General features: G+C 46.6%; 1 protein-coding gene and 1 long non-coding RNA gene across 4 annotated transcripts in view; one reads left to right on the top strand and one right to left on the bottom strand.

Annotated features, from left to right (window-relative positions):
- Positions 1-14,481, top strand: part of GABBR2 (gamma-aminobutyric acid type B receptor subunit 2) — a 413,665-nt gene extending 399,184 nt beyond the window's left edge. For both annotated transcript variants that reach the window (XM_024252745.3, XM_054520353.2), the window contains 4 exons: positions 1,347-1,529; positions 5,415-5,544; positions 10,853-10,970; positions 14,006-14,481. In XM_024252745.3, the coding sequence (XP_024108513.1) occupies positions 1,347-1,529; positions 5,415-5,544; positions 10,853-10,970; positions 14,006-14,171 (597 nt within the window). In that variant the 3' untranslated portion in view covers positions 14,172-14,481. The remainder of the gene's footprint in view (positions 1-1,346; positions 1,530-5,414; positions 5,545-10,852; positions 10,971-14,005) is intronic.
- Positions 2,305-27,758, bottom strand: part of LOC129047949 (uncharacterized) — a 37,646-nt gene continuing 12,192 nt past the window's right edge. For both annotated transcript variants that reach the window (XR_008509873.2, XR_008509874.2), the window contains one exon: positions 2,305-2,436. This is a non-coding gene — a long non-coding RNA (uncharacterized LOC129047949). The remainder of the gene's footprint in view (positions 2,437-27,758) is intronic.

The raw sequence follows: 27,758 nt of genomic DNA, 5'->3' as shown, positions 1-27,758 counted from the left end.
AGAGGTTGTGGTGAGCTAAGATTGCGCCACTGCACTCTAGCCTTGGTGACAGAGTGAGACCCTTTACCCGCCCCTCCAAAAAAGGAAAGAACAGGACACGGAGTTGCAAAGCTGGGATGGGGTTACTGACCCAAGTGGGAGGCATCTGCCTCAGAGCAGGGGAGAGGAAAGATCACCTGAGTCCCTTTCAGCAAACAGGCTACCCATGGTGCCTCCATCCTCCTGGGCATGCAGTCAGCCCCCAGGCACTGTGAGCTCTGCACTGGAATACCTCTGGTGTACACGCCTTAGTCGTCCACACCTGCCCAGACTAACAAAGAGGCCAGATGATTCTTTAAGCCAAGCTTCAATTGCGGCACTCTGCTCTGTCATGCCCAGTAGCTCCCCATTGTCCTTCTGGCTCTAGGATCAAGTTTCTGATGTTGGGCTGGCTCTCAGGACCCTCGGGTCTCCTCTAGTCTCCCCAGAGAACCCTGTCCACCACCACCCAGCCTGCCCTTCCCCTTCCATTTCCCCCAGGCCTCCCTGCATTGCCAGACGCCAGTTCTTCCCTTGGAGTTCCCTTCCCCCCACCATCCCTCCAGCCCAGCAGGCCATGGCACTGTGGTAGGCTGTCCCTGATACCCGCTAGCCTGGTGAAGATTGAGTCCTTCCTTCATCCCCATCCCACGCCTCTGGACCATGAAGTCCCAACGGGCAGGGGCCATGGGTCACTCAGCTCCTGCTTCGACTGGAGATGTTTCTAGAATAAGCGGGTAAGGGTCAAGTGGCAACTTTTTGTTTTCTATACAAAATGTTTTGAATGCAGCTAAGCGATGCCCAGACCCCTGACTCACGGAAACTGTGAGATAATAACCATGTGTTGTTTTAAGCTGCTAAAAAACAAGCTTTTGTCAGTGACAGAGCTTGTTACCAGCCTGCTTCCAGAACTCATCAATGGTTTAACAGAGGCGTTCGCTCTCCTCTATCTCTTTGTTGTCACAACTGTTGCCCTCGGGGCTTATTTTTTCCACAAGGAGCAAGGCCTAAGGCAGCGTGCTAGGCAGCTGGAGTGAGGCCTCGAGGGCCCTGGTTGGGATGCAGGTGACATCAGGGTCAGGAGACTAGACTCTTAGTGACCAGGAAGGACATGGAGGCTTGGTGAGGGGAAGGGGCCTGCCCCAGGTCACACACAAGCGAGTAGCAGAGTCTGGCCTGAGCCTAGGTCTCCTGACTCCCAGCCTGTGGCTTTCCTGGGGCCTCTTGTCACCTCCAGAGCAGGATCTGCTGGGAGAGTCTGCCAAGTGGGATGGGAGGAAGGACCCAGGGCTGTCTCTTCAACCCCGCCCCCACCTTTGTCCTTTCAGCTCATCACCCTGAGAACAAACCCAGATGCAGCAACGCAGAACAGGCGATTCCAGTTCACTCAGAATCAGAAGAAAGAAGATTCTAAAACGTCCACCTCGGTCACCAGTGTGAACCAAGCCAGCACATCCCGCCTGGAGGGCCTACAGTCAGAAAACCATCGCCTGCGAATGAAGATCACAGAGGTACCCCCCTCTGCATCTGGTAGCTGGGCCCCGTCTGCCACTGAAGCCCCTCTGACCCTGTGCAGGGACTCTCAGGCTCCTCTAGACCATCCCTGCAGCATGACCGTGCAGTCTTATCAGCTGCAGTTACAGCTGCGAGAGCCAGGGGTGACATAAACCACATAGAGGCATTTGTCAGAATCCAACACGAGCTTATTGCCCACCTCGCCCAGGCTCTTGGAGGCCAGCAACACCTGATTCAAGCCATCCCCAGACAGAAAGGAACTCAGAGAGATCTGTGAGCTTCCGGATTATCATAGCTTCCTACGTCAGTGTCTCTTTATCTGTGTCTCTCTCCCTCTCAGTTTTTCACTCCCCCAGCACAACCCAGCAACCACCACATCTATATGATGTGCAAGAGAAGAGAACGTGAAAAGAAACTTCGAGAGAGTGCTGCAGCAGACCTCGCCTTTGTCCTGAGGGTCCTCAACTAGTTCTTGAATATTCCAGAGAGACCATAGCCAGATTGCCTTGTGCCCAAACCAGGCTTGGCTTGTAGACCAGGGAAGGGAAAACAAATTACCTCCCCTCCTCTACCCCTCCCTTTGGGTTGGAGGTATGCCTGGACCCATGCTCTGCAGGCTGTGTGTTGCTTTAATAGAGGAATTCTGATTAGGGAGGGGGACAGGAAAGGGACCAAGGAAAGTACATTGGTTACAATGCTAGCTAAACAAGGCCCCAAAATAAAGTGGCCCAGAGAAAATATGTTTATTTCCCTTTTACCTCATGGCCATGAAAAGAGAGGGCCCGGGTGGAGCAGCTCTGCTCCCCAAGGTCATTGCTGGGCTCGGTTCCTGCCCTCTGGTTTCCCCCAGTCTCCAGGGTGTTCTCTTCATTCATAGGGGGAGAGCTGGGTGGACGGCATGTCCTGTTCACAGTGTCAGGAGGGGAAAAGATAGAAAGTCCACGTGAGGGATTGCCTTTTAAGCAGTAACACCAAAAATTGTGCATATTTTGGTTCTGCCCTAGTCACATCAGCAAAAACTGACATGAGCACACCTAGTGAGAGAGGAAGCTGGGAAACGTCGTCTCTAGCTGGACAGCTGCAAGGAAGAATTAAGACATAGGGTTGCCAGATTAGATACAGGATGCCCAGTTAAATTCAAACTTCAGATCAACAACCAATCATATTTTCAGTAAAAGTATAGCCCGAATAATACTTGGACATACTTATACTAAAAAAGAACTCAGTATCTGAAACTCAAATTTGACTGGACATTCTGGATTTTTATTTGCTAGATCTGGCAGCCTTTTGAGGAGCTCACCGAATTCTGCCACAGAGAGCCACCACACAGTTGTCTGAGCACCTAAAGATGACTGCTTTAGGATGAGGCAACCCACCATCAGCTGCCAGAGCAAACTAAGACGGGTTTCTGTCCCCCAGAGCCCATTACGGGCTCTGTTTCAATATCAGACCTCTCATGATGAGTACTACCATGTCACTGTGCGTTTCGCTTCTACTCGCACACTTCAGCAATGAAGAGTTCACTCACGTTAGGAAACCCAAGCCACTATTTAAAACTCTAAAATGTTGTGTTATTTTTCCCGGGAATGAATCACAATCTGGCCTCCTGTTGTCCCCACCCTTTGATCCTACTCCTGCCATTTAAATCACATAGAAAAGAGTATCTCTCTCCCTCCTCCTCCACATGAAGACATATTAAACAGTTTCATGGCTGTGTTCCTGACATGAGAACAGCATCTGATAGTTTATCAGGTCTCCTCCCGTACACTACAGCAGGAGGCTGTTTGGAAAAATCCTCTAACCATGTTTTTCCTGTGCTCTTGCACCAACACAACGGTCAACACAGAAGACTTCTGTGACCAAATGTGTGTGGGGTTTTCCCTACCAATGAGCAGCAGGCACCCGCTGGGTGCCTCCAGTTCAATTCCAATACTACGTATCTAGAGATAGCTTCAGATCCCACAGGTTGAGGGCTCAGTCCCCAAGGCTCCACCTGACCCCCACCCCACCCTCAGATACCAGTCACAAGTCAGGACTCTGGAACTTCTGACCAACCAGCTTCAAGTTGGGACTCCCAGGATCCTGCTTTGGGTTGAATTAATTTGCTAGAGGGGCTCACGGAACCCAGGGAAACACATTTACCAGCTTATTACCAAGGACATGAATGAACAGATGCACAGAGCGAGGATGGGTGAAGGGGTGTGGAACTTCCCTGTCTCCCTGGGCCCCATGCTCCGGGAACCTTTACGTGTTCAGCTATCCGGAAGATCTTCATACCCTGTTCTTGAGTTTTTATGGAGGCTTCATTACACGAGGCATGATTGACAACTGTGTAGAAATGTGATTGGACAAAAACGCATGATCTAGACCCAGCAAGGCCTTTCTGTTCAGAATTTTCTTGGCCTCTCTGTGGCATTCCTTCCTCTAGGGTATGGGGCAAGACTGTCTCTGTGATAAAGGTCTTTTGACCTACAATCAGATTACAGTCCTGCCTTGAGCAGGTGAGAAAGGACAGGAGAAGGTCAGAGAGAGTGATTCTGTTTCATGAGGCCTGCTCCTGAGGCCTAAAATGCCCCAGCATTATAACAAAAGACTCTTACAAGAGATACAGCAGCCAGGAATCATGGATGAAAGCCATTCTATTATACAGATATGATAATATCACAGATGTTCACCACCCATCCCGACTACCACCCCCAACAACTACCAACACTCATATTGCCCAGGTTTCTCTGGGGCTGAATTGCCCCAGGACTTGCACCTGATTTTTGTATAACCTGAGAATGGGCCGGGTGCCGTGGCTCACACCTGTAATCCCAACACTTTGGGAGGCCAAAGTGGGAGGATCGCTCGAGCCCAAGAGTTCGAGACCAGCTTGGGCAACATAGAGAAACCTTGTCTCTAAAAATAAAAACGTGGGGATAACTGAGACCCATCCTGATGAACTCCTCTGAGTGAGCCCCTGCACAGAGTCTCCATGATAGTGTGAGGCTCAGAGCTCGCAAGCCCTGCATGTCTGTCCTCCCCACTGTGGGTCCTATTGAGTATCAGTAATAGTAATTCTAAGGCCAGGCACAGTAGTTCATGCCTGTAAACCCGGCACTTTGGGAGGCCAAAGTGGGAGGATTGCTTGAGCTCAGGAGTTCAAGACCAGCCTGAGGAACATAGAGAGACCCCATCTCCATCAAAAAAAAAAAAAAAAAATTAGCCAGGCATGGTGGCGTGCACTTGTAGTCCCAGCTACTCAGCAGGGTGAGGTGGGAGGATCGCTTGAGCCTAGGAGGTCAAGGTTGCAGTAAACTATAATTGCACCACTGCACTCTAATCTGGGTGACAGAGTGAGACCCTGTAATAATAGTAATATTATTATAGTAGCAAGTTGCCCTTATTATGTGTCAGACACTGGGCTAAACTTTCCATGTATTATCTTGTTTGATCTTCACAACCTCCCCCTGAGGTAGGTACTATTATTACCCCATTCTACAGAAAAAGAAATTGAGACTGGGTTCTCACAAGCCAGAAGAACATCACCGCAAGTAAGAGGCAGCCTTGGGTTTGCATGAGGCCTGTCCAGAGCCTGAGCTCTTATGCTCTCCCTGCCCTACCTCCCTGGGCTTGCTTGTCTGCTTCATCAAGGCCCAAGCCTACACTGAACACATAATTGCAAAGCCCAGGTCCCTCTTATCATAGCTTCTCCTTGAACAAAGAGTTGCCAGGATCCTTCTGCATCTCCTCACCAAAATGTAGTAACCCCTCTGATTCTCAGGGCACTCCTGAATACAGGTAAAGGCCCAGCCCTGTGAGCTACCTTTTGGCCCTAGTGGCCTAGCTGCCAGGGCTGGGCCAGGGACCCTGACTCATCTGGAACCTTTGTCTTCTAGCTGGATAAAGACTTGGAAGAGGTCACCATGCAGCTGCAGGACACACCAGAAAAGACCACCTACATTAAACAGAACCACTACCAAGAGCTCAATGACATCCTCAACCTGGGAAACTTCACTGAGAGCACAGGTAAGAGAGCCAGGGCCCCAGAATGTGGTAGGGACCTTGGTTTCAAACACCAGCTGTTCATCTTCCATTTTTTAGATGAAGAAACTGAGGCTCAGACAGGGCATGGAACTGGTCTGAAGTCACACACACAGAGCTGGAGCATCTGGAACCTCTGTCTGCTGACCACAGTTCAGTGTCCACTTTGAGCCCCACCCTGCCTGGGCCTGGGGCTTCGATTTCTCATCCTTCGGCTTCCAGTTCCACACCTACACACTGGGGCCAGCACTCCCAGTGTCCTGACTCGGGTCAGGCACATTTTATTTTCCCTTTTGTTCTTAGTGAATAGTTTACCCTTTCTTCTCTGAACGATATTTCACAGTTGCAAACACACCTCATCAATGTGCAAGAAAAGAATGGTCAGTTAGTTATGATAGAATGCTTAATCTTACCACCCACTTGGGAATTGCAAGCTACAGTAACACAAACCTGCCAGGCGCAATGGCTCATGCCTGTAATCACAGCATTTTGGGAGGCCAAGGCTAGAGAATCACTTTGAGTCCGGGAATTTGAGATCAGCCTGGACAACATAGCAAGACCCCATCTCTACAAAAATAAATTTTTAAAAAACACACAAACCACTTTTCCCCACCTTTTGGAAAAAAAATTTTAAAGGTTACCAGAGTTGGTAAGAGTATTTGGAAATGAGCATTCTCCTGCAATGCATTAGAAGTCAGTCTGGCACTGTCTAAATGCTCCATGTTAAACCTCTTGACCTGGCAGTTCTACTAGCAGGAACCTGCCCCTTGCAAATACTCCCAGGTGTGCAGAGATGAACACAGAGATGTTCATCACAGTGCTGTCTGTAGGTGAGAAAAACTGCAGTTAAATGTTCATTATTTGGGGGTGGTTTCATTAATTAAGATATAGCCAAACATGGCACATTTTATAGCTATTAAAAAGTGAGGTGGGTCTATTTGTGCAGATATGGAAAGATCTCCAGATGAAAAAAGCAAGCTGAAAGCAACATTATGATTATGGGACACACAAATGCATACACGTGTGTGTGAATGCATTTTTTAAAAGGTTTAGAAAAACAAACACCAAATTGCTAACAGTATTCACTCGTGTGAAAAGAAATGGTATCGTGGAAAGTGAGTGAGAAGGGACTATTTTACATTACTTTTTTTTTTTTAAGATGGAGTCTCACTCTGTCACCCAGGCTCGAGTGCAGTGGCATGATCCTAGCTCACTGCAACCTCTGCCTCCCGGGTTCAAGCAATTCTCCTACCTCAGCCTCCTTAGTAGGTAGGATTACAGGTGCCCACTACCACATCCAGCTAATTTTTGTATTTTTCTTTTTTTTAGTAGAGACAGGGTTTTACCATGTTGGCCAGGCTGGTCTGGAACTCCTGACCTCAAGTGATTTGCCTGCCTCAGCCTCCCAAAGTGCTGGGATTACAGGCATGAGCCACCACGTCCAGCCACATTACCTTTTTTGTATTTCTCTATGGCTTGGATTTTTCCATTCGCATGTATTCATCAATTTGTTATAACATTATTTTAAATCAATGAAAAATCTTTGTTTATTTATTTATTTTTTATTTTTTTGAGATGGGGTTTCGCTCTTGTTGCCCAGGCTAGAGTGCAATGGCACGATCTTGGCTCACTGCAACCTCCACCTCCGAAGTTCAAGCAATTCTTCTGCCTCAGCCTCCTGAGTAGCTGGGATTACAGGTGCCTGCCACTGCACCCAGCTAATTTTTTTGTACTTTTAGTAGACACGGAGTTTCACCATGTTGGCCAGGCTGGTCTTGAACTCTTGACCTCAGGTGATCCACCCACCTCAGCCTCCCGAAGTACTGGGATTACAGGCATAAGCCACCATGCCTGGCCTTTTATTCTGATTATATAAGTAATAAGTGGTCTTATTACAGTAGCAATATTCTATAATTAATATTATATAACATGGTTATTGCAAAAACGTTTAAATTGAGATAACAAGGAAATTACAAGAATAAAAATTACTTCTAATAACTTTAGTATCTGGTAGAAGTGGGCATTTTAAATTTGTGGGAAAAAATGAATTATTCAATAAATTTCATTGGGATAAATGGGTAGGCATCTGGAGCAGAATAAGGTAGATCCTAAACTCACACCTACACAAAAATTAATTCCAATGAATAAAATATTTAAATATAAAACATGAAAACATGAAAGTACTAGAAGAAACCAAAGTAAAATTTTTAAAAAATAATCTCAGAGAGTGGAGGACCTGTCTCAGTTTGATGCAAAACAGAAATCACAAAAGGAAAGGTTGATAAATTTAGGTACAAAAAGAATTTCTTTCATAATGCAAAAGCCATGATAAGTACAGTCAAAAAATCAAACAAAGCCAAAAATTAACTCAGATAACAAGCTTATGCCCTTATATATAAGGAGAAATGATATGTAACAATACAAAAAGTATATATAATTATATACCAATTAGTAAGAAAAAGACCAACATCTCGAAAGAAAAATGAGCAAAAGAGAGTTCTCATAAAAGGAACTGGAAATCGTTCTTACACTTATGAAAAGATGATCAATCTCATTCCTTATTAAAGGAATGCAAATTAAATCTGCAATGAGATACCATTTTTGCCTCAAAGACTGGCGAAGATCAGAGATCAAAAAGCTGCTCAGAGTGCCAGGAAACAGGTTATAAGAGAGGCATTCTCATATGCTGCTGCTTGAAACAGAAATCATTCAGACCCAGCAATCCCACTTTTGGGATTTATTCTCCATGCCTTAGTCTGTTTTGTGCTGCTATAACACAATACTGCAGACTTGGTAATTTATAAACAACAGAAATGTATTTCTTACAGTTCTGGAGGCTGGGGAGTCCTAAATCAAGGTGCCAGTAGGTTCAGTGTCTGGGGAGGGTCCAGCCTCCACTTCTGAGATGGCACCTGGATTGCTGCATCCTCTGGAGGGGAGGAACTCTGCATCTTCAAGTGGCAGAAGGAGCAGAAGGGGCAAACCCACTTTCTCAAGCCCTTTTATAAGGGCCCTAACCTCATCCATGCGGGCTCCGCCTTCACAACTTAATTACCTCCTAAAGGCCCCACCTCTTACACTATCATATTGGTCATTCAGTTTCAACACATGAATTTGGGGGGACACATTCAGACCATAGCAGTATGGATATACAGTCGATTCTGCTGATTCACAGTAGTGGTAGTTATGTTCTTTCTGTAAAGCCTCCATCAACAGTGGATTGTGAGTACTGAACCATTGCTCCTATACAGGATTAGTTCCCGGGAGTCTCTCACAGGCTGACATCACAAGCTGACATTTTTGTCCACCAATCAATATATAATTTTGTTGTATGCATGTTTCTGTTTAAAGACATCTTATTTAGGCTGAGCGCAGTGGCTCAAACCTGTAATCCCAGCACTTTGGGAGGCCGAAGTGGGCAGATCACAAGGTCAAGAGATCGAGACCATCCTGGCCAACATGGTGAAACCCTGTCTCTACTGAAAATACAAAAATTAGCCGGGCATGGTAGCACATGCCTGTAGTCCCAGCTACTCAGGAGGCTGAGGCAGGAGAATCACATGAACCCAGGAGGCGGAGGTTGTGGTGAGCCCAGATTGCACCACGGCACTCCTCCTGGAGACAGAGTGAGACTCCGTCTCAAAAAAAAAAAAAAAAGACATCTTATTTAATATATATGGTTTAATTAGCATTGCACTCACGGCCAAAAGCACTATAGCTCATGCCTGATGGAAGCTTATCTAACTCATGTATTTTCTCTCCATAAGGCACATCACAGCCCTCTTGTGCTTAGGGACACTAGCCAGCACTTCAGCGCTGTGCTTAGGGGCCATTTTAAACAGCAAACTCACCAACACACAGCACAAAATGTGAAAAACGTGTCACTAAATAACCTCCAGGAAGATACTTATTTACAATATAAAAGCTAAGCACTAAGGCAGTGCATCACCTTGCTTAACCTCAGCTGGGAACACGTGTATCAGGCAATTCACATTTTCCCACACTGTGCATGTCAGCAAATGACCACAAAAGCATTGAAATATTGATTTGGGGATTACAAATAAATTTTAGTCAGAAGAAGAGTTCACAAATACAAAATTCATGAATAATTAGGATCTGTACTCACATAGGTGCAAAATGACATACATATAAGGTTGCCCACTGAAGCAAAAACAAATACCCCTCCAGACCACATGAATCCAAATCTCGGGTGGGAACCTGATTTTTATATTTCTTTAAATCTCCTTGTATGGTCCTGAAGCACAAAGAGAGTTGAGAGAATTTAAATCACCATATTTTGTGGCTACACAACATTATTTTGAATGGAGGTCCTATAACTTATATAACTAATCCATTATTACCAACTTCAGATGAGTTCCAACATTTTAATATTATAAATGATGCTGAGGTTGAGGCTGGGCGCAGTGGCTCACACCTATAATCCTAGCACTTTGGGAGACTAAGGCAGGTGGATCACCTGAGGTCAGGAGTTCGAGACCACCCTGACCAATATGGTGAAACCCCATCTCTACTACAAATACAAAAAATTAGCTGGGCATGGTGGCATGCGCCTGTAGTCCTAGCTGCTCGGGGCTGACACAGGAGAATTGCTTGAACCTGGGAGGTGGAAGTTGCAGTGAGCCAAGATAATGCCACTGGTGGCAAGATCTGAGTGACAGAAAAAAAAAAAAAAAAAAAAAAGATGCCGAGGTTGAACATCTTGTATATATCTTTGCACAGATCCTTAATTGTTTCCTTAGGATAATTTCGAGAAGTGGAAATTCCAGGTAAAAAATAGCTCCTTTTATGGTGTTAGACACAGATCAGCAGTGCCCCCCAGTAAGATTATGTCCATTTATTCTCCCACCAGCAGTTTACTGACTATTCTTTTTCTTTGCAGTCTTTGCTGCTCTATGAAAAATATACCTTGGAGGTTTTTTGTCTTACATCCCTATGTGCCTGTGAAAAAGAATGTTAGAACCTCTTGTTTCTAAGTTGTGTTTCCTACATTAGTCGACTTGATTTTCCCCTTTTTGTTCTTGGAAAGGAGAGCGCGGGGCATGCCACACACATCCCCAGCACATTGCTTCCATCCCTGACTGCTGGAGGCTTCTCAGCTCACTGCCTTGGTCCCGGGAGAGCCGCTACACAGACCTCAGCTTAGAGAACACAGAGGGATAATGGGCTCTTTTGCATTCTGTCTCCTGGGGCATCAACCTACAAAAAGTTGCATTGTTGATTTTTAAAAACTAAGTTAACCGAACGTGTTGTGGTATTGTTTTTTTGCATTCAGATGGAGGAAAGGCCATTTTAAAAAATCACCTCGATCAAAATCCCCAGCTACAGTGGAACACAACAGAGCCCTCTCGGACATGCAAAGATCCTATAGAAGATATAAACTCTCCAGAACAGTAAGTACCTTCTCCTTGAGAATTATAACTGAAGAATAAATGCATCACTCCCACACAAGAGTTTGCAATTTGCACCATGTTTTCACATCCATTATTTTATTTGCTTTCCACAGCTATCCCATGATGCAGTCCAATTACAATGCTTTTTACAGATGAAAAAACTAATATTCAAAAAGGGGAGGTGACTTGCCAAACCTCACTCAATTGCTACGTGCAGGAAGTGGGACTTGAACTCAACATCTGTCCAACATCAAATCCCATGTTCTCTACCGCAGCACGCTGCCTTTGTTATGTGTAAAATTTAACCTTGCTAAATGCATTTACTTAACAGTTTACTGAGACCTCCTGTATGTCAGGCATAGGTGCTAGGGTTACAGCAGTGAAGAAAACAGACTAAAATTCCTATCTTCATGGAGCTTCCATTCCATCTAGAAGGATGATAGCTTAATAAAAAAGCAAGACATGGCATGTCAAACAATAGGAGCTTTGGAGAAAAAGCAGAGAAGGGGGTCAGGGAGTGTCATTTTAAATAGGGTGGTCAGAAAAGACTCAATGAGATGGTGACATCAAAGCAAAGACCTGAACATCTTTGTTAGCTTTGTTCTCACAGGCAATTTTAGGCCTTCCCATCTTATAGCACATTGGAAGCAGAAGTTAGAAATACAAACTTTAAAACTTGGCCTCTGAAAGTGACAAGCAATGAGGAACCAGCAAAAGCAGCCAAATCACCAATTGCAGCATCATTTGGGGCTCCTTAGTATTAGAGCTAATAGCCTGTCAACCCAACTAGCTCCAAGGCCTGGCCAGCTTACAGTCTAGGACAGTGAGTGAGAGTTACATGGAATTTGTCAGCAGTTTGCCTAGCAGTTGCTTCCAGTAGAGTGTAAGCACCTTGAGAGTAAGGTATTTGTCCTTCATGTGTCCCCTGCACCGAACACAGGTTCTGCCAGTGAGTAGGTTCTTGACAAGCATTTGTTGAATGAATGAAAGGTGAACAGGATCCTAACAGACAGAAGAATGCTCTGACAACCACAGGACCCACCTTGCCTAGGCAGATAGCCCTGCCCTGGGTGCTTGGACAGGGCGCCCTTTTCCCAGGTCACAGTTTATTCTTCCCTTTTTGTCCTGGACTTCTTGCCAGCATGATCTTGCCTTAAGACACAGATTCAGCTGACATTATACAGGTCCAACTTTAACTTCAGAATGAGATCTCCAACACTGTAGTTCCATGCACACCTGTGAGGTGTCTCTTGGGAGGAGTCTTTCTGGAAAGTGTGGGCAGCACTTCATCTGTACCCATCTATCTCAGGACCCACCAGTGACCTAAATGAACCCCAAGGGTACACCCAGTTGGGATAAGGCTGCCCCCATGAATTGACTTGCCTCCACCACAAAACAATGTGGTTGAACAGAAGCAGCAAGAATTCCAACTTCCCCAGTTCTGGTTTTGTTTCCATGGGGAAGTTACCTGAACTCTGTACTCTTCCCTCTTCTTTATAATGGGAATAGCAGTATTTCTTTTGCTTATTGGGTTTCTGTTAAGCTCTGGGGTTTTTGTTTTTCGCTTTTTTTGCGCGTGAGTGGCCAGGCACTGGGAACACAAGAAGGCATAAGAACTCAGTCCCTTCTCTCAAGGAATGCGGTATGAAAGTTGCACCCATGGAGAACTGTGCAAGAATGCAGCTGAGCCAAGCAGAGGAGCAGTCACCTGGGCACATTTGCCGCAAGCAGCCTTTTCAACAAAGTGACATGACAGCCATTAAGACCAAAAGAGTGTGGCAATGAGAAGGGAGTCAGAGGGCAGCTCCCTTTTCCCTTGCTGCTCCTCCATCACGTGCTAACCCACACCCAGCTCCATCTTGCCTCCGGCTTTTTCTGGCTTCATTTCTGAGTATTTACCTAGGGTTCTGCTTAGCAGAAGAAGGGTTCTCTTAGCAGAGAGTGAGCACAAACAAGGTGATATTTAAACTGGATCTTGAAGGAAAGACAGTTCGTCATGTCAGGAAGCAGAGAAAGAGTCTTCCAGACAGGGAAACAGCAGAAGAGCACCCAGGAGCAGGGTTTCTAGGGAAACTGGCTGCCAGAGGGCAGGGCTTACAGGTGGAAAGGATGGAAGATTCACCTGGAAAATTCTGATCCAAAGACGGAACTTAGGGAGCCCCAAATATCACATCAGTGTCCTTTTTTTCCCTTCCTTGGCTTCCTAGTGTTGGAAAGATAACACTAGTTACCAAAGAAGCTGGAAGAGCCTGTGGGAATTTGCCCAGCAAGAAGAGATGCGGTCCTGGGCAAAGCAGAGGCAGACGAGAGAGAGGAAGGATAGAGGAGGCGAGAAGTCTTTCAGGGACGGAACTGAAAGCCCTGTGGAGGTTTGCAAGAGTAGAGAATGAGAACTATCTGGTTTGCAGCAAAGCCCTGTTAGAAAGGTAAAGCTTTGTCCTTAGTAATACAGACAGTTCCCAACTTACCATTTTTAAACTTTACAATGGTGTGAAAGTGATACACATTCAGAGCCGTATTCAGTAAATTGCATGAGATACTTAACACTTTTTTATAAAATAGGCCTTGTGTTATATGATATGGCCCAACTGTAAGTGTTCTGAGCACATTTAAGGTAGGCAAGGCTCAGCTAGGATGTTTGGTAGATTAGGTGGATTAAATGCATTTTTCAACTTACGATATTTTCAACTTACAATGGGTTTATGGAAATGTAACCCCATTGTAAGTCAAGGAGCATCTTTTCTGCTAGGACATTTATAATAACCACCAAATCCTGGACCAAAGCTCAAGAAGACTCATCTCCCTTGTTTATTCCAGTCTCCCTGGTCATTCCCAGGGCAGTAGCTGGTACATATGGGCCCTCATTAAATACCTGCTGGATTGCTGAATGGTTAAGATGATTGGATGGACAGATCTTGGATTCAGAGAAAAATATGCTCCTGTCATCAGCTTTTTTAGCCAAAGCGAGTCCAAGGAACTTTCTGGTAAGCCCCCAGCTAGCCTTCACTAACACTCCTCCCTCTCTTTCTCTCCAGCATCCAGCGTCGGCTGTCCCTCCAGCTCCCCATCCTCCACCACGCCTACCTCCCATCCATCGGAGGCGTGGACGCCAGCTGTGTCAGCCCCTGCGTCAGCCCCACCGCCAGCCCCCGCCATAGACATGTGCCACCCTCCTTCCGAGTCATGGTCTCGGGCCTGTAAGGGTGGGAGGCCTGGGCCCGGGGCCTCCCCCGTGACAGAACCACACTGGGCAGAGGCGTCTGCTGCAGAAACACTGTCGGCTCTGGCTGCAGAGAAGCTGGGCACCATGGCTGGCCTCTCAGGACCACTCAGATGGCACTCAGGTGGACAGGACGGGGCAGGGGGAGACTTGGCACCTGACCTCGAGCCTTATTTGTGAAGTTCTTATTTCTTCACAAAGAAGAGGAACAGAAATGGGACTTCTTCCTTAACATCTGCAAACAAGGAGGAGCTGGGATATCAAACTTGCAAAAAAAAAAAAAAAAAACAACTAGACAAGGAGAGAGGCACTAGAACTCCAGCTGGAAGTCACAGAGTGGCTCAAGCAGCCTTGGGAAGAGGCAAGGGGCTTCTGAAGAAACTGCCTCTGCACACACATCACTGGCTGTGACCCCTCAGGCTAGCCCTTCTCCACTCTGGGGGAGGAGGTGGGAAGGGCCACCAGGCCCCCAGCTGCCAGGCCAGCCGACCCCAGCCTTCCTGGAACAGGGAGTCTGCAGGAGCGCAGACAGGCTCAGCCCTGGGGCAGGCAGGCCGAGGGCTGCAGCACTGGAGCAGGCTGACTTACATGCTCCAGATGGGACCTGTGTCACCCAATGAGATGTTTGTTACTCTGGTAAATGCCACACGTTAACACAATAACACCCATTCCTGGGACCGTGGGGATTTAGGGCACGTCACTGCAGACACGCTCTGCAGCATTCACCGACAGTCTGTCATGCACCCACCACGTTGGCCATGTCCTTGTGTTCCTATCGGATGCTCCCAGTAACCAGGGGGACCAGCCGAGCTAATCATGGAATGTCTGTTCCCAGCAAACACGATAAAGGAAGATTGTGCACTTTAACCTCTCTCATCAGGGCCCAAGGGCTGGCTGGGATTTTTTTTTTTCCCCACTAACTTTGTTTCTGACCAAAGTGAATTGGAGGCATTCTGCTAAAAGACATCCCTGTAGACACAGGGGAGAGAGCTGCTGGCTGAGGGCTTCCCTTGGCTTCCAGAAGGCAGCCTTCCATCCAGACAAGCCAGTGAGCTCTCCCCTTGGGATCACTGGGGTGATCAGTCAGCAGATTGATTCTCATTCATAAGATCATTCTTCCCTTTAAATTGAGCCCCTAAGAGCACTGGCCTGGGAGTCAGACAGACCTGGGTTCAAGTCCTCAGTCCCCTGCCCACTCCCTACGTGACTTTGATCAGGTCACTAGTGTCTCTCTGAGCCTCAGTTTCCCCTCTGTAACTTGGGGTTGAAATAACACCTGTCCTGCCTACCTCACAAGGTCACTCTGAGGATTGAAACTTGATCTTGTCCAGGAAAGCTTTGTACCAAACAGTGAAGCCACCCTGATCCGTGAGGTATGAGTATGACTCTGACCTTCAGCCCTCCCTACAGCTGGGGGTTTGGCCCAGAGAAGCTTCCAGCACAGCCCTCTACCCAGAACATCCGGGCTGGAGGGAGGCTCCCAATGACTTTTCTGACATTCCTAGACAGGTTCATTCTCTGCTCAAGAAAGGCCTGAATGACAATGTCCAGGATGTCTGCACAACTGAGCAGCTCGCTCACTCCCTAAAGAAACCTATTGGCAGCTTCAACAGGCAGGCAATAATCTCTTCCCAGAACCACTGCAGTCAGGAATAAACTGTTTTCTCCACCAGGCTTTGACAAAAGGGCCCACAGGAATCTTACCATCGCCAACATTTCAAAGCACCCTATTTCACGTAGCATAGCTTTCTGCTCCCCTTCCCCAAAGAGAGGTTATGGAGGTACTGTAGCTTTTAGGGAAAAAAAAAATGTTAACACATCACAGGTCAAGTTGAAGTCATTCTCTGTTTAGGCACTAAAAATCGGTGTTGTCACTCACTGTGTATTACCAGTATTTACTTGCTTTCTTGATTTCACCAAAACCAAATTTAATTTAAAGGACCACATTAATTTTTCAAAGGGAAAGAGACAATTAATTGTACATAATGTATACACACACACAAAAAAAATACCTGTAGAAATATTATTCCAGCATAGCAGGAAAACAAACAAAAGTATTGGACTGTCGGAGGTGAGCCTGTGCGTCTGTAACCCTTTGTGACTCCTGAGCGTGCGCCGTCTTCTAGGTTAACTCACGAAGTACATTCTCTGTCTTACTGATACTGTAGGTTCACCCATTTTTTTTTAATTTCCTCGCAAATAACAAGACCCACAGAAGTGACTCTAGCTACTTAATGGTTCTGTTCTTTTATATGCAGCAAACACACCGTCCATTTCTGAAGAGGCTTCGGCCTGAAGGCATTTTCCAATGATGTTAGTGCACAAAACGCTTTAAATTAGACTGGAACTGCCAGAATCAAATGTAAATGAGGAATTTCTCGTACCCCTACTGCATGGTATCGATTTTTAATAAATTGTTGCAAATTTGTTTTTATGAATAAAAGGAAAAAACCTGTCGTCTTTAATGCCTACTCATCCCAAAATGCAGGTCAGATCGGGCCATATTCCTCCGCTAAGAAACTCAGGGGACAATTCTGGGGTTGCCTGCTCGGCATTGTCCCTTCCTTCATAAACTGCCCATCCCAGCCTCCTGCTGACAGCGGCAGAGCAGCCCTGTTACCAGGTGACCCCAACTTCTGGCCACAGCTGATTAATTCGAGGGTGGGAATTTGACCCAGGCTGGGCGGGTAAATCACTTCCTTAGGATTCCTCCGTGTAGAGAAATTTAGTCTGCAATGAAACAGAAAAAAAAAAATGGAGCCAACAGAGAGACCATCAGGACCAACAGCTGAGTTCTGATGGTGTCTGAGTACCTGGTTAGCGGTCCCTTCCTGCGCTCCTCTGAAAGCGCAGCCCTGATTTTGGGGTAAGGAAGGGGACCTATTGGAAGGGAATCTTGCTCCCACCATCCTTGCTCCCACTCCCGGACACAGTGATTGGTTCAGGAATATGCTCGTTATCCAGGACCAGCCAATCAGAGCACTTCCCAGGGTTTCTGCCAGCTGTTTTCAGGAGGTTTGAAGGCACTCTGCACCCTCCTCACCTGCTCCGTTGTTCAAGACTTCCTTGGATTCTCTGTTCTTCTGATACATTGCCCTTTTTGACTAGGTTAGTTCAAGTTGGGTTCCCATCACTTGCAATCCCAAGATTCTTAACTAATATGGAAAACCCACGACCTTCTCCAGCCCCAACTCCCCTTCGGGGCCTTGCCAGCCTGTCGAGATTTGGCCCCATGCTCCTTTCTAGCCTCATCATCCCACTCCCCTGGAGCCTATGGAGCCACCCCAAAGTCTGTTTTACTTCTCCAGGGTGCTGAGCCTCAGCTGGCAGCTCCAACTCATCTCCCTAGATCCCCTTCAATGGGATCTTCTCTTCCTAGCTCTGGACTGAGGACATTCCCCCTCTCTACGGCACTGGATACATGCCCACGCTGTCCCCTCCCCATTCCGGACCCTGAGCTACTTGAGGATGGGACTCATGTCTGCTTCCATGACGTTCCACTGGGCAGCAGTTCCTCCCTGTGGCTCAGAACCGGCTTCAATGAGGCTTTGCATAATTGAACATTTTGGCCGAGGCTTGTCCACATTGGTTGCTGGGTCTAGAAGGCAAAGTAAAAGCAGAGGTGGCCACAGCAGGCTGGGGAGGCCCGAGGTTCATGTGACTGGGTGCAGTCCTAGAAATGGGGGCACTGGACTCAGACTCCACTGGAGGGCTGGTCCCAGGCTGGAGTTTTCCAGAACATGGGATCCTCAATGTGGAGCCTCCCAAGGAGCAGGCTGTCTGAATCCTGGCCCGAGAGACCCCTGCTCCGTGCCTGCTGCTCCACACCACTGCTCATACAGCCTTCCTACGGGATGTGGGTGGTTCAAGGATGGGAAACAGGCCCAACATGAAGAATACGTACACAAGGTCACCTAATAAGGCTGTGGCAAAGGCAGGAACAACCAGAATCTTAGCTGGTCTTCCTTCTCTACCTGACCCTGACTCAGAAATTAGAGCACAGAAGGGTGGCAGCGGTCATCTCTCCCAGCCCCTCCTAGTACAGTTGGGGAAACGGAGGCCCAGCAACTGGAGCCAAAGTCAACCAGAAGGTCACGAGAGGGCCAGCATGGAACCCAGATGTCCTGGTTTTGAGATTTGGCTCTTCTCAGTCCCCTTCCCACACCTGTTCTACCATAGGTAGTGCAACCACAGCGGTGAGATGCTGCCCCATAGAGCAATTTCTCAGCTACCACAGACTGAGAAATCTTTATATAGCCTCACTAAATATGGAGTCAGCCAAGACAACATTTGGTCTTTCCTCTTAGCACGTCTGAAAGAGAGAAATGCCCCAAGTGTTGAAGATGCTCCTTGTCACATCACTGAAGTGATGCCTTGCTTGGCCATGAGCAGGAAAAGCCCAGACAGCAATGGTGCACTTCATTCCTCTTCATTCTTCTTCAAAAGCATCTGTCTTCCTTTTGTTATGACTGGCTCATTTCTGAGTTAAAAACAAAATAAAAGTGTTTCCCAACCTCAAAGACAGGCTTTCTGGAGTTGAAGCCCTCTTAGAAAGCTCTGCCTGGGGGTCTCCTCACCCTGGGGTGTGGCGACAACACTGGGATCCGCTCTGAGGGAAGAAGGGGAGAGGTTTCTGGAAACAGCAAGCCTGGGGCACCAGCCAAGGCCTCCCCTTCCAGGCATTTCCCTGTGCCCAGCAATTTCTTCTCTACAAGCATCAGGATCCACAGGCCTAGAAGCCAGTGCCGGGGAGAGGAGGTGGTGCTAGGTAGACTGCAAAAAGCAGATTGGCGGCCATCAGCACCTCTGCCTGTCCAGCAACCACCTCTGCCTTCCTGCAGCTCCTCTGGAAGCACTGCCCTACTTTTGGGGGAAAGCAGAAGGGAGAAAATCTGGAGGGCCGCCCTTGCTTCCATTGCTGGACACAGGATTGGTTCAGGGATATGCTCATTAACCAAGCCCAGCCAATCAAAGCTTTCTCCTGCCGTTTTTAAGAAGTTTGAAATCTTGCCCTCCACGTGGAGAGCAATGAAAAGTGGGAAACCGAGCTCTCATTGCATCATTTAGGCTCAAAGACCAGTGATACCTAAAAATACATCCATCCTTGAGCTTGTAGGTTTTAAACTAATACATACCCTTTTCTGTTTACATAGAGTTGGGTTTCTGTCACTTAGAACCAAAAGAAATCTGTGGGATGCAGAGGGGTTCACTGTTGTCTGAAACCCTCCTGGTATTAAGGAGACATGCAGGAGATATTTCCCTGGCCTCACACACACCGCTGAACAGGGAGGTGGGTAAGGATACCCAAAGGGAAGATGGGGCTAAGAAGCCTCAGGAGGCTAAAGAAGGGTCAAGGAGCCAGGCTGAGGGCTGGAGGGCTGGCACCAAACTGCGTACCCAGCATTTGTCACCTGCCTGTCCCCTACCCCCTTGGCTTGTCACCCCTTACTTAGCCTTGAGGAGCAGGGTTTGTAGGTACTGGACAGTAAATGATTAACACACTCTCTGGAAGAGAAAATTGGTCCCTCCTCTGCCCCCACCCCACATCTGAAACCCCTGGCAAATCCCAGGGGCTCACTCCACCATACTTGGTTTGCCCTGTCCGTGGTCCTGCCCAGAGATGACAATTCACTGTCTGGTTCCTCCAGGTCCCACCTTCAGGAGCCCCAAACCCTCAATGGGGCATCCACTGAGCCCCTGATCTTTGCCAAGGCCTGTGCTAGGTGCCAGGTGAACAGTGAGTAGGATATAGGTCTCAAGAAGCTCACACACTAATAGGAAGACAGATGCTTAATGAAGAAATGACAATAGCCTGTGATAAGCACCTGCTCCAGACTGGACATGCCTCCTGGGGGACATAACCTCCAAACAGGGCTAGTTTTGGGGGTTTGCAACCTATACAGTTTTTAAAGGGCCTCATGTTCGGCTTAATGCTCTACTGTAACTATTTTGAAATTCTAAATAACTTTTGAAAAGGGGGCTTAGAATTTTATTTTTTTTTTATTGACTTGTTTATTTTTGAGACAATGTCTCACTCTGTTGTCCAGGCTGGAGTACAGTGGCATGATTACAGCTCACTGCAGCCTTGACCTCCTGGGCTTGAGCAATCCTCCCAACTCAGCCTACGAGTAGCTGGTACTACAGGCATGCAATACCACACCTGGCTAATTTTTTATTTTTTAGAGAGATGAGATCTCTCTAAAAAATAAAATATTTAAAAAATTTATGTTCCCCAGGCTGGTCCCGATCACCTGGGCTCAAGCAGTCCTCCCACCTCAGCATCCCAAAATGCTGGCATTACAGGCATGAACCACTGTACCCAGCCCAGGGCTTAGCACTTTAATTTCATACTGGCGCCCACAAATTATGTAGCCAGTCCTATACCTAGACCTGAAAGTGAGAAAAAGCTAGCCAGCAAAAGAGAGAAAGAAGAGGAGGGGTGAGGGAGAGAACTAGCAGCCCAATTCTGTAGAATGCATGCACCTGCAGGGGCTGCTGTTGCTGCACCAAGGACACCTAGGTTGTTGTGTGTTAATCACTTATCATGGAACCCATGTGACTTCAGATTGCTGCATGAGCAGACAGCACGCATCCTGTCTGTGTGTGATGACGTGAGTTACATCTCAAAATCATCAGGCCTGAGTGCAGATTCCTACACCTTCACTTACCTGGCTGTATGGTTTTGAATGATTCCACCTCTCTGAGCTTCTGATCCCTCATCTGTAAAATGGACATGATACCTCAACTCAGAGCTTCTCTGACAGCCAAAGAGGCTCATGTAGGGGAAAGTGCCTTGTGAACACTAAGCTTATATTTGTGCTACTCCCAGACAGGAGGAACGTAAAGTGAGCAGCTTTAGTAGGTACAATGGGGCAGCCAACAGCCTAATCTCCTCACAACAGACTGCATCTAGGAAGAACGCCATTAGGGAAAACATCCTGACATGCTATGTTAGGTGCAAGGTGAGATTCTAAAGACAAGGCTAAAAGAGAGACAGCAGAACAATTCTGTTAGAAAAAGAACTAGAAATTTGGGGTTAGAAGGAGAGAAAAATGAGAGGAGTGGGTGATAAGTAACAGGGCAGTGTGGCTAAAAACTTTTAAGAATAGGGATGTCAGCCGGGTGTGGTGGCTCATGCCTGTAACCCCAGCACTTTGGGAGGCCGAGGCGGGTGAATCACCTGAGGTCAGGAGTTCGCGACTAGCCTGGCCAACATGATGAAACCCCGTCTCTACTAAAAATACAAAAAATTAGCCAGGCATGGTGGCACATGCCTGTAACCACAGCTACTCAGGAGGCTGAGGTAGGAGAATCACTTGAACCTGGGAGGTGGAGGTTGCAGTGAGCCGAGATTGCACCATTGCACTCCAGCCTGGGCAACAAGAGCAAAATTCCTTCTCAAAAAAAAAGGAGAGGGATGTTGAATATTTGATTTTAAATCATTTGTGTTGCATGAAGTAAAAGCCTCTCTCTTCCCTTTATTTCACTCCCTCCTGCAAAATGTCCCTAAACCTTAGGTTACACTTACTACACAAGTAAAAGCTTTGTGAGTTTTAGTGGAAATAAAGAAAAAGAGTGAATTCTATGTTTAGGTAGAGACCAGAGTAAGGATAAAAGCAGCAGCAGCCACAAGTTGCGGAGGGAAAAATATGTTCTCTGGCCAAGCACGGTGGCTCACACCTGTAATCCCAGCACTTTGGGAGGCCAAGGCCAGTGGATCACTTGAGGTCAGAAGTATGAGACCAGCCTGGCCAACACGGTAAAACCCCATCTCTACAAAAACACAAAAATTAGCTGGGCATGGTGGCACGCACCTGTAGTCCCAGCAACTCTGGAGGCTGATGCAGGAGGATCGCTTGAACCCAGGAGACAGAGGTTGCAGTAAGCCAGGATCGCACCACTGCACTCCAGCCTGGGCAACAGAGTATACATGTATATACAACATATATGTCATATATGTTGTATGTATGTGTATATGTTATATATAATGTATGTATGTTATATATGTTATATAATGTATATATGTTATATATAATATATATGATAAATATGGTATGCTTCATATATTTTATATATATACTCTTTGCATAAGTGGGAATTTGGAGCAAGAGGTGACCATGAGCCCATAAGCTCTCCCAAAATTCACAGAAGCATTGGAGAGGCACTGGTCTTTTCCAGAGCCAAGTATGGGAGGAATAGAAAGTTAGGATTAATCACATCTAGATCTCATAGAGCATAGTCACCCTTACTTCCATCTAAGTTACATAAGCAACAGGAAACATGTCATCCCATAGAGCCATAAATCTCAAACATCCTGAATACAACAGTAGAAATACTAGAAAATAAGACCAGCAATAAAATGGTCAACTGGATGGCAAAACAATCTCCACACTCAAAGCTTTAGGAATGACATGACATCAGAGCAGCTGCCAGCCTGGAGGCTCTGGCAGTGTTGAAGAGCTATTAGCTCGGCCATCTTTGTTCTCCAAGGTTGTGGCTGTTCTTGGCTACCCTAGTCCACCACGTCTGTAACTGGAGAAGTCTGGCACTATTGTGAAGTTAGGGTTTTTGTGCGAGAGAAGATACATCTGATTTCCCTCCATCTGAATTCCAATGGAAAAGACCCAAAACAGTGTTTCTCAAACATGAAAAAAAAATAGAGAGGGCCAGGCATGGTGGCTCACACCTGCAATCCCAGCACTTTGGGAGGCCCAGGAGGGAGGATTTCTTGAGGCTAGGAGTTCAAGACCAGCATGGGAACACAGTGAGAGACTGTCTCCACAAAAAAAATTTTTTAATCATCTGGGCTTGGTGGTGGGCCTGTAGTCCTAGCTACTTGGGAGGCAGAGGTAGGAAGATAGCTTGAGCCCAGGAGTTCAAGGTTGCAGTAAGTTATGATTGTGCCCCTGCACTGCAGCCTGGGCCACAAAGTGAGACCAGGTCAAAAGAAAGAAGGAAGTAAGGAAAAAAAGAGAGAAGGAAGAGAGATAGGAAGGAAGGAAAGAGGAAGGCAGGCAGACAGGCAGGCAAGAAGGAAGGAAGGGAGGGAAGGGGAGAGAGAAAAAGAAACGAAGGAAAGAAAGAAAAGGAAAGAAGGAAGGAAGGAAAAGAAAGAAAGAGAAGGAAGAAAAGAGACATATGGACACCTTTTTAGTGTTGAGTTAAATTATTTTTATAAAGAAAGTTACTGCAGTGAGCTCTGATTGCACCACCACACTCCAGCTTGAGCAACAGAGTGAGATCCTGTTGAAAGAAAGTGGAAAGAGACAGAGACATATGGACACCTTTTCAAACTGTGTTGATTTAAATTATGAAATGTGCTCAAACTAGATATAAACTTAGGCTTAGAGCATTCATATAAAATCCAAACAAAATAGCAAAGCCAATAAAAATCATGTTAACAACATGGATGGAATGGGATAGATGAGGTTTTGCCGAAAAATAAGTGGCAGCTCACCACACGAGCACAGCTCTGACTGCTGCCGGGCATGTTCCTGTGACTTCAGCCAGCCTGGTGTGATGACTCAATTATCACACTGCTTTTCTTTATTTAAACTTCTGTGAAAACTTCATTTATTCAGCGTGCTGCAATATCACTGGGCTGTCCCCGGACTCTAACATATCACTTCCCTATTAAGGCCACCTTTGTTTGTTTTCTCTTGTGAGCCATCGACAATAGTGGGGCCATCTGATAATACACACAATTGGAGTCATGATTGAGTGCAGATGCCCATTAAGCCCCAGGCTAAGTGCTTTGCAAGCATAATCTCATTTAGCTCTCACAGGGACCCCAGCGCAGAACCGCCCTTCTGCAGCTGAAGGCACTCAGGCACAGCGGGTGAGTGCCGTCCTGGGTCACACAGCTGGGATGTGGAGTGAGTCACAATTTGAACACAGCAGCCCCATCCAGAGTAGACCAGCTTTACCACTTCTTTAAACCCTAGTCACAATTAGCTGGTTTCAGATGACCCAGGATATACTTTTTTTTAAAGATTATCTTGAAATAAAAATCCCTCGTTTTCATTTTATAGAAGATTTGCAGACCCCCAAGATTCACCCAGGGCATCGTCTGAGGCTCTAGGCCCCAGTCTGAGAGCCTCTGGCCCAGGCAATGTGACCATGAGGAGCCATTGAGCAAGCCAGTGGCTCAGAGCAATGCTGGGAGATACACTCCAGGCCCCTGGGCTCCTCAGGCTGACTCATAAACCAGCCCCTGGGAGATCCTGGGCCTCAGGGACACCTGGTTTTGAGGGCAAGGGAGCCTGGGGGAGCAGGGGCAGCTCCATGTTGAACAACAGTGACAGTGGCAGTGATGACGGCAGTACCAGAGCTCCTGGGCGGCTATGACAACAGACACCTGCCATGGCTGTGGTGGCCACAGCTCTGAAGGTGCCAGCCCCTCGATGGAAGTGGAAGTGGAGGTGGGGAGTTGGTCAAAACTAACTGAAGAGGTAGGGCGACTTCCACATCAGGAATGATGCCGATTCACTCAGGGCTGGAGGCTGGCAGCTCTGCCACAGCAGAGAAGAACCTATGCAGACGCAAAACCCTATGCCCAAGTTGCCCATTGACTAGATGCCCCCATCCCAGATCTTCACCCTGGGCCACTCAACCAGGCCTCCAGGATCTAGCAGAAGGACTCTGCCAGCATCTCAGGGCAGGGGAGGCAAGATGGAAGGTGTTCACCCCATCTGCAAAGAAAAGCCAGTTCTGAGTTGTTTCTGTGAAATAAGAGATTATAGACAAACGATGAGAAAATGGACTGAGAAGAAGAAAGGGAAGAAAGTGGGGAGGGAAGAAAGGAGGAGGGAGGGAGGGAAAGTTTTGAGATTGGAGTTGTGTCAGAAACCTGCACATTCAATTCCTTCTCTCTCTTTAATTCTTGCTACAATGGCCCAGCCAATCAGAGGAAATCCATATCCTCTTCCATAAAGATTATTCTATCTAGATGGTTTCTGAAAATTAGAGAAAGTGTCCCACACACATCTCTAAAAGCTCGAGTCATTTCCACTGCTCAGGTAAAGGGTGGAGGGAAGAGAAGCAGCTACAGGCCACCATCTTCTCACTAAGTGTGGAGAAGGCCACCTGGGGTTAATTCTGACTCAGTAGTGCAAAAGCCAAGTTGTCTTGGATTTGATTTTAGAGCTTCCATTCTGAGTTCAAAGGACCTTCAGATGTGGGCCGGTATCTCCATGCAGGAGCTGCTGGAAGTCATAATTTCACAGGATTTCTGCAGAACCAGCGCTACAGCATCCACTTTCTCTCACTAGTCACCCCCACCCCAGGGAAGAAGAGGAGGCAAGTGAGAGCAGAATTCATGAGGAGCAGCCATCTCTTCTCATCCCATGGGGAGCCGGGAAGGCTTAAATAAGTTCCCCTCCCTCCATAAGATCAGGGGTAGCTTAAGTAGTCTTCCAGACCCTTTCCCCTTCACCAAGTAAGGGACTGGCAATGCCTTTCATCTGAAAACTTCAGCACCATTGAACTGCCCAATGCCCAGGCCTGTGTTGCTGGCAGGTCAAGAAAGAGGGCTGAGTGGAAGAGAGGAAGACTAGGGTAGCTAGTGGCATTCCCACAGCATGGTTTGGCAAGGAGATGTGGGTTTTCCATGGGTTGCGTGGGCACTGAGGAAGGTTGGGAGAATTTCATCATCCTAAGAGGCTGAGAAAAAAAGTAGATGGATGAAGTTCAGTCAGAACTTGCTCACCAGAGGATTGTGTCAGAAGGACCCACTGGAAAGCCAGCACTCAGACCCCTGCCTGGCAGAGGGAACAGACAGCCAGATAGGAACAAAAGAAGTGATGCCAGCAGAAAGACTGTAACCTCACGCAGGGAGTCACAGAAAGCAGTGTTCTGATACCTCTCCCCTCTCCTGCCTCCTTTCCCTGATATCTGAGAGAAAATAGAGAACGGGAGAGCAAACCTCATCACCTCCCTCCCTGCCCCAAGCCATGGAAGCCTCAAGTGCCTGCTTGGGAAGAGTGCACATTTTTTTTTTAAACATCCAGAGACTCTTTCCTTTTTATGGCTTTATTGAGATAGAATCCATATACCACACAATTCACCCTTGTAAAGGGTGAAATTCAGCCAGGCATGGTGGCTCACACCTATAATCCTAATGCTTTGGGAGGCCAAGACAGGAGGATCCCTTGAGCCCAGGAGTTTGAGACCAGCCTGGACAACATAAGGGGACTCCATCTCTACACAAAATTTAAAAATTAGCCTGGCATGGCTGATGCACGCCTGTAGTCCCAGCTACTCAGGAAGCTGAGGCAGGAGGATCACTTGAGCCCAGTAATTTGAGGTTATAGTGAGCTATGATTTTGCCACTACAACAGACTGAGATCCTAAAAAAATAAAATAAAATGAATTAAAGTATACAATTCAAATTTTTTAGTATATTCACAGATTCATACAATCATCTCCACAATCTAACTTTGTAACATTTTCATCACTCCAAAAAGAGTTAGCTGGCAGTCCCTATTTCTCCCCAAGTTCCCCCAGCCTAAGCAACCACAAAATCTACTTTCTGTCTCTATAAGTTTGGACATTTCACATAAATGGGACCTTGCAATATGTGGTTCTTTGTGATGGGCTTCTTTTACTTAAGATAATGTGTTCAAAATTCATGTGTTCATTATCAACATGAATGCAAGATAATGCATTCATATTGCAGCATGGATCAGGCTGCCTCACCTTTTATTGCTGAATATAGTCTGTAGTATGTATATACATTTTACTTTATGCGATTATTATCCATGTTATCAGCTGGCAAACATTTGAGTTGTTTCTACTTTTGGACTATTATGAATAATGATATTATGAACATTCAAGTTTTTGTGTGGACATAATGTTTTTGTTTCTCTTGGGGATATAACTAGGAGTGGAATTGATGGGTTGTATGGTAACTCTAGTTTTAACTTTTTGAGGAACTGCCAAATTTTTCCACTGCAGCTACAACATTTTACATTCTCATCAGCATGTGTGAGGGTTCCAATTTCTCCTTATGCTCACCAACATTTTTTTTTTTTTTAAATTCATAGCCATCCTGGTGGATGTGAGGTATCTCACTGTGGTTTTGGTTTGCATTTCCCTGATGGCTAATGATATTGAGCATCTTTTCATGTACTTATTGGCCGTTGACATATCTTCTTTGCAAAAATGTCTGTTCAGAGCCTTTGCCTTTTATTTATTTATTTATTTTTGGAACAGGGCCTCACTTTGTCGCCCAGGCTGGAATGCAGTGGTGTGATAACGGCTCACTGCACCCTAGAATTCCTGGGGCTTAAAGCAATCCTCCCACTTCAAATTCCCGAGTAGCTAGGACTGCAAGCGCAAGCCACCACTCCCTAATTTTTTTATTTTTGTAGAGACAGAGCCTCCCTGTGTTGCCCAGCTAGTCTCCAATTCCTGGGCTCCAAGCGATCCTCCCACCTCAGCCTCCCAATGTGCTGGGATTATAGGTGTGAGCCACTGCATCTGGTGCCATTTTCAAGTTGAGTAATTTCAATTCTTCCTATTGAGATGTAAGAGTTTGTTATGTATTCTAGATACAAGTTTCTTATTTG

This window comes from Pongo abelii, chromosome 13 (genome assembly GCF_028885655.2).
Source record: "Pongo abelii isolate AG06213 chromosome 13, NHGRI_mPonAbe1-v2.0_pri, whole genome shotgun sequence".
Lineage (NCBI taxonomy): Eukaryota > Metazoa > Chordata > Mammalia > Primates > Hominidae > Pongo > Pongo abelii.
This window is presented reverse-complemented; position numbering and strand designations above follow the sequence as displayed.